Consider the following 7680-nt stretch of genomic DNA (forward strand, 5'->3'; position numbering starts at 1 on the left):
ACGTGATCTCGATGACGCAACAATATCTTTGTGTTGCATAACTAAATTATGTAACAATGCACTTTTTATTCTTTTAATCTTTAGAAACTAGTATGAAATTAATATGATAAATATTTTTGGCCATTTGAGTCATGTCTTTCACAAGAAAATACCTAAAATTTATTACCAGCACAGGGGGGAGAAGACGTTTGGAAGGCACTGTATATTTAAGATATTAACCTTAATTTGAAGAGAAATAAAAACAGTTAGCTTTATGGTGATTATGTACGAAAATGGCTTTCCAGTATTTGGAACAGCTGTGGCAATACCCTAGAATTGGCCAAAGGTTCGGTCCTGTTGTTACTCCATCCTTCATCTAACTTGGCTTATATGACTACTGGGCTTTCAGATATTTAAAACAATTACTTTCATGTTAGTTTGACTTTCTTTCGATTTGCTATGACGTAGTGTTTTTGTTTAGTCTAACTCACAGTTTTACAATTTTGATTTAGTTTTGTTCTCTCAGATCACACTTAGTTATTTTGTTTTATTACAATTACTCTGGTGATCACATCTTTTGTTTAGTAATTTCACGCCAACATTCATGTTTGTTTGAAAGAAGAGTTTCTTCCCCTTTCTTTCTAAACAAAGTTTTCTTTATTTGCTGTTTAATTTAAATACAGTTAATTTTACTTTCCAGTCTTAACACCACACAATAATCCTTTCCATCAGATGATCAGCAACTCTTTCGTTTATTTTCAGTTTGTTTGTTTGTTTTGGAATTTCGCGCAAAGCTACACGAGGGCTATCTGCGCTAGCCGTCCCTAATTTAGCAGTGTAAGACTAGAGGGAAGGCAGCTAGTCATCACCACTCACCGCCAACTCTTGGGCTACTCTTTTACCAACGAATAGTGGGATTGACCGTCACATTATAACGCCCCCACGGCTGAAAGGGCGAGCATGTTTGGTGTGACGGGGATTCGAACCCGCGACCCTCAGATTGCGAGTCGAGTGCCGTAACCACGTGGGTTTATTTTCAGAAATTAAAAAGTATTTTATGTCGTGTCTCTTTCATTCCACCAGAAAGTCTGTCTTTCCACATACTATAGACGGTTAAGTACATTATATTGAAACGATTTTACTAGACAAATTAGCAAGTTACGTAACAACCACAGTCGTTTTAAAGTCGTGGTGGAACGGAATGTATCAGAACTACGTTTTGAAATAGTTTGGTGTCAGGTAGTGTGATGGCATTGAAAATTAATTGATTTTGTGTATGGTGTGTAACAGCTCTTTCCCACGTAAAATATTCATACTCTACAATCACGTACATGGATTCAAACCGGAGATTTATAATTTCTAAGACGGAGATATACCTTGTACTTAATGTCATTAGAAAACAAAGGAATATGGATCAATTAGGAGAAACATAACAGTGCAGAAAGAGACCTGCAACAAGTCGATTCCTAGCCGTGGCAGAAAAAAAAAAGTGTGGCTTTTTGTAATATTGGCAAATTCACAAACACAAAGACCAGTGGCGAATCACGTATACATGTTTCAGGCATCAATACACAATGTATCCAAGATGGAAAAGTGGCGTAAGTCACGTGTACATAAGTAGCTTCTGCAACATATCTGCTGAACCATTGCATAGAATGAAATTGGTATTCATGTTTTCTGTGAGACATGCCAGTCAATATGCTGGATGCAGCGTTTATGGATCAGACTGTTGAACGGGCACTTGGAAACTACGCTGCTGCAGGGCTATTACCAAAATGCATTAACGTCAGCTAGAGGGTGACCAGATGTAGGGACTTATAACGATATGGTGAGGCTTCAAAAGTATTTTCATATAACGTATTTAATCTCTGTCCATGAATATCTTGTTATTGGGAAGGTCAGGTCACTTGTTGAACCTGGGAATAATACAGAAATGCACTCTCTTCTACCTTAATATGATCAGTTATAAGTTATGTCCTCATTGTAACCACTTGCATCTTAGTGAAAAGTATTTATCTCTAGTGATCACGCAAAGTGTGGAATAATGTATCACACAAAAATAATAAACGTGCTTTTTTTCTTGTGTAGGAAAAAATGGCTCCACTTTTTTTCTATTTTAATCATTATTGACAAAAAATTTCCTGAATTCTTAAACCCCAACTGATATATTTTGGTTAATTTTTTTTTTTATTATTCGTCATAGAATTTAGCATCCGTTTCTTTATCTGTATATTGTCGCTATTTGTCGCTTTTTAAAACTTAAACAGATAAATTAATTTTATCTCAATTAGGAAGATGACGTGTATAAAAATATTTTTATGCTGATATAGTTGATATTGCTGCATTGCATGTGTTACTTAACTAGACAAAAAGGGTAACACACACACACACACACACACACATATATATATATATATATATATATATCATTAATTATATATAAAATATTTGTGAGTATCGTACGAAGGTAGCGCTTTTAAGGATATGCCATGGAAGATGGCGATGATATCAACGAGTGATGTCAGGGTTGAGGAATGCTTGAAAATTAAAATAGGTGATTATATATGTATAATTTTAACATATGTGTTAGATTAACGAAATTAGTTGATGAATTAATGATAGTAAAGTTACATAAGCCGAAAGAAATTGTGAATTGTAAGATTACTGTACCGTTTTGTATTTGAAAAGTCTAAGTCAGGAAGTCTGTTATTAGTGTTAATATTATTATTATTATATAATAAATTGATATAATATTAAACTATTATTTAGTCATTTCTCATTAGAAATTCTTACCTAACCTTCGGTGATAAAATAGACCTTGAATACTAAACTTAGGGTTGAGCTTACCTGACATGCAGGAAGTTAAGCATAATTAAGTTGCATTGTAACTTGTATGCATTTTTGCATTCTGTAACTTAGTATGTTTAAAATAATATCCTATATCTTATAGTTATAGTATAAGTGTAACTTGAAACAACTGCAATACCTATAAGGGTAACTTTAAATACAAACAATAGAACAACAACAAATGCTTCAGTTTGATATTAGAGAAAATAGACCATCATTATTCTTCCGTTCCACATACATATTGCTTAGTTTATTAAGTTTATTGGATAAAAATTATTTTAATACCCTTCAGTTTTTTACTGCTGGCCAGCTGAATGTTGAAAGAAAAATGCAAACGTTAACATTTTATTTGCTGTTATTATAATTCTGTAAACTTTTTTTTTTGACAGATTTGGTAATTATATAAGTTAACAAACATTACTCAGTTATTGCAGTAATTATATTTTATCTTCTTTTTAAAAAAATTGGCAAGTGGAAAGACTTCTATTCATACATGTATGGTAATAACAGCATATTAAAAATGGCTCAGCTTATTGCTATAATTATTTTTGCATTTATATTTGTTGTGTTCTTAAGCCTTGTATTCATACTTGTATGTGAATAATTACAGCTTCAATAGGGATGTTACAAAAATTCTACATTTATAAAATCTCAAAGTCTGTACAACACAAAGTGCATTCTATCAAACTGAATTGTAGCTCTTTTAGCAGTTGAGGGGACACAGATTTCTTCATTTATAACTTTTTTGCTGAAACAAATTTTGGAATTAAAAGTCAAATTGCGAAAGTCAAGGGTTTATTATATGACATTACTTAATCTTTTTTGATTTTTAAAATTTTCAGCTATATGATAGCAGCTATGTTGTTTACATTTGGAAATGACATATAATTGTATGCAGCTCATTACAGCAACTTAATAGGAATTTGAAACTTGGCAGTCACAAAGATTACAATTAGATTTTCATTGAAATTATATTGTGTAAGTTCTTACACTAATAAGAGGCTAATTTATCACTATTTGCAAATAAACAAATATATATATATTTGGTTAAACAGGGCTTAAACTTATACTGGCTATGTCTGACTTTGTGATTCATTGTGTGCTACTTTTGTACTTGTAAAATATTAATAGGTTCACATTCTTGATCCATGCCAAGAATTTCAACAAAGGACTGATTTAAAATTTTATTTAAATATGACCAAAATTGTATCCAACATAATATTGCTTCCAGAACTGGCTTTTATGGTTGGTTGTGTTAAGAAATGATTAATAAGTATAAAAAGACTGTTCAATAGCAGACTGGAAAAGGCATGATCAACCAAAAAAATCTCTAAACATGATGAAGTGTACCCAAAGATTACTTCCTTCAGGATCAGAAAAAAATCAAGCTAAGAGTTATCACATAAACTATCAGATTCATCAGGAGTGCAAGTCCATTTTTTATTGTATGAAGGTCCTTAGTGAGAAGTGTTTTAAAAGGGCAAGTGGCTATCAAAAAACATTTTTTATGTAAAGGCACTGAAACAAAGAAATGAAAGTATGTCAACTGACATAAAGAATAATCCCACCAGCAATGGAAACAAGTCTTTTGGACTGATGAGTTTAAGTTTGAAATATTTGGGTTGAAAAGAAGGCAGTATGTAAGGAGAAATGTTGGTGAATACAAAGATATGTGCTTAAAACAACTATGAAGCATGGAGATGGGTCCTTTTGGGTTTTGGGCTTCATCTCTGCAACTAGAATGGGAGATGTGGTGAAAATTGATTGAAGAATGTATGCAGCAAAATAAAAGCAGATACTAATACTTTACACTATACCTTTTGGAAGATGACTTATAGGAGATGGGTTCATTTTTGAGCATGATAATGATTAAAAATGTACAGCCAATGCAGTCAAACTGTACTTTCAGATAGGAATAGTGTGCTTGACATCATGGTTCAATCTATAAGTTATTGAATCAGTATGAAATGATTTGGCCAGAGAAAACAATAAAAAGCAACCAACCTGTGAAAATAAACTTTGGAATATGCTTCTTGACGCTTGTAATAATAGTTCAGAGAAGTTTTTATGGAGATTACAAAAAAGTCATATATGACACATTCAATCAGTTTTGAAAAGAGGAGGACAAACAAAATATATGGTAATAATCCGGTAATTTTGTTTACTATTATATGAAAAGTATATTTCTTTACTTTCAAAGCATTTTCTATCCTGTACATTCCACAAAATTCAGAGAGCTTAAAATCTTTTCACAGTACTGCATATACCTAAGTTTAACGTCATAAGAAAGGAAAGCGTATAGACAGCACTTTCGAACCTGTGATGATTATAGCTCTATAATGTGTTAGTGATGACTTATCTATTCCAGCAGTCATCAGCTGGATCAAGAAAAAAGTATGTAAGCTATAAGATTGATCTGACGTTATCTCAAGAAAGCAACAGGTACAAAAGGGAAGAAAGCTTTTCAGTTCTTAAAATACAAATATGTCTATTTCAACTTAAGGAAAACACTAAGTTAAGATCCTTTTAGACCTATTTTGTCCCAAACCTTATCTGTCATATCCTGTAGTTAATTTGTAGTGGGCTTGTAAAAGCACTTTTTAATGAGTGAAAGTGTTTTATAAATAGAGATAACTGTAATACATATTTTCAACCTGCCAGTCATATAAAACTAACAGGTTTTAATGCAGAAATCAACAGGTTTGGCAAATATTTAAATGTTTTGATTTTTATAACCACTGTGCTATGTCTGTTAAATCACTTTTACACATATGGTTATGTATCTGTCTCTTCATAACATAACCTTGGTCCTTCAAGACTGTCCTTGCACACCCACTCATGAAAAAATTAACACATTCCTTCCTTTACTTATCGTGATATCATTGAATCCCCTCTTAAACATGTGTAAAGTGCTAGCCTCCATTACTGCCTATGGCAATTCATTCAATCATCCTGTTAGAAAAATAAAACTGTCTTAACTGGAGCCTAGCTTGCCTTTTCAAGATTTTAATTTTATGTCCTCTTGTAATATTATATAAGAATATACCATAAAGAAATAAAAGGCCTTTATGTTGTCAATCCTTCAGCAAATCTTGTAATCTTTGACAAGTTTACCTCATGCCCTTCTTTTTTCAAGAGAAAAAAATCATTTGGAATATTTACCTATCCTTGAGGGATAATCCTTCTATCCCTGGGATCATCCTAGTACCTCTACTGTAAACCCTTTCCAATAAGTGAATATTTTTTCTTAAAGATAACAAAACTCTACACAGTATTCTAAGTTGGACCTAATGACCTGTATAGAGATAATTATCTCTGTTGACTTGCAATTAGTTATCTATAAATATACCCTAAAATTCTATTAGCTTTATTATCAGCAACAAAGTACTGCTTTGATGGTTTGAGTGACTTGTTCACCACAATGCCAAGACCACTTTCTTAAGTCGCACTGTTGACTTGATTCCCATCTGAATTACATGTCATGAAAATTATGGTAACTCAAATGCATTATCTTGCACTTACTATGATAAAAAGTCATATGCAAAATATTTATCCAACTTACCAGCTAATTCAATTGCACTGTAATACTTCAACATTCTTAATACAACTTGACATACCAAAGAGCTTAATATCATCAGAAAACTACTAATTACACCCCTATCAATATCATAAATGTAAATAATAAAGGGCTTTGCCCAGGCATTGACCAAAAGGTTATCCACAGGTAACAAGAGTCCAGTTTTTTGCTCTCTTCTAACCAAAGCAAAGGCCCACAATTGATCCACAAGGTTCTGTACTAGTATCAAAGGTTCAGTTTTGGCAACTTTTTGTTTATGTAATCCTACCACTGTACAGTCCATCTAATTAGTCCTTTCCAAGTTAATCTCTATTGATGTGATTTTCTTAGCTAATCTTTATTGTAGTATGTTTCCAAAAGCTTTTTGAAAATCTAAGTACATTAAGACCACATCCTTTCCCTTATCCAGGTAACAAGTGACATCCTTTAAAAAAAAGTAAAGATAATAGATTAGTAAAGCAAGATTCCCCATTAAATTTCACTACTTGAGTTCAACATGTAGCATCGTATATAAAATAGTAATAATATCATAAGGTTTTGTACTTTGCTGAAAGTCCAAGCTTGTTTGTTTTAATATTTTTTGTTATGCATAAAAAGGATATACCAATGTATAAAAGCTGAGCAGTTCATGAATTGTGATATTCAAGTCATTGTAGCTTATTAATCCATTACATTCAGTTAATCAATTATTCTCCAAGAAGGCTTGGATAGTTTGATAATTGAAACTATTAATAACCTGAAACACTATAATTGTAATTAGTGAGTCAGCTGAACAAACTTGAATTAATTGAAAAATAACAGAGAAATCTTAATGGCAGTATTTTGGTTATTTAGATATTTGAAATTATTGAAAATGCTAATTTGAGTGATCAGTTATTTTATGTGACAATAATTGGTGAAATCGATGCTTGTAGGTAATGGATTGAGTTAATTGCTCAGCTGTAATATGTATGTACGTATATAAACCACTATTTGACAAAATTCTGTTTGTGTGTAACTAGCAAACCACTGGACCAGTTGTCATCAAATTTGGTATTTATCCTTAACTACCCTCCTCTCTCACCAGAAAGTCATAGGAGGTTCAGTGTTTATATCTCTCTTTCTCTCTCTCTCTCTCTCTCTCTATATATATATATATATTTATAAATACAATAGTACTGTCTGTTATCTGTTGTATGTCCATGTAACTACTTCACAAGGTGTGGATGGATCTTCACCCAAATTGGTATGGAGGCTCCTTAGGTCCATGCAGGGGTACCTGCAAATTTTCAGTTTAG

General features: G+C 32.3%; 1 protein-coding gene across 1 annotated transcript in view; it reads left to right on the forward strand.

Annotated features, from left to right (window-relative positions):
* The first annotated feature begins 2457 nt into the window (after positions 1-2457).
* The window catches only part of LOC106470236 (ras GTPase-activating protein 3-like), a 62306-nt gene continuing 57083 nt past the window's right edge, over positions 2458-7680 (forward strand). The window contains 1 exon segment of the mRNA XM_013930778.2: positions 2458-2533. Within this exon segment, the coding sequence (XP_013786232.1) occupies positions 2464-2533 (70 nt within the window). The 5' untranslated portion in view covers positions 2458-2463.

Source organism: Limulus polyphemus, unplaced genomic scaffold, assembly GCF_000517525.1.
Source record: "Limulus polyphemus unplaced genomic scaffold, Limulus_polyphemus-2.1.2 Scaffold3895, whole genome shotgun sequence".
Taxonomy (NCBI): domain Eukaryota; kingdom Metazoa; phylum Arthropoda; class Merostomata; order Xiphosura; family Limulidae; genus Limulus; species Limulus polyphemus.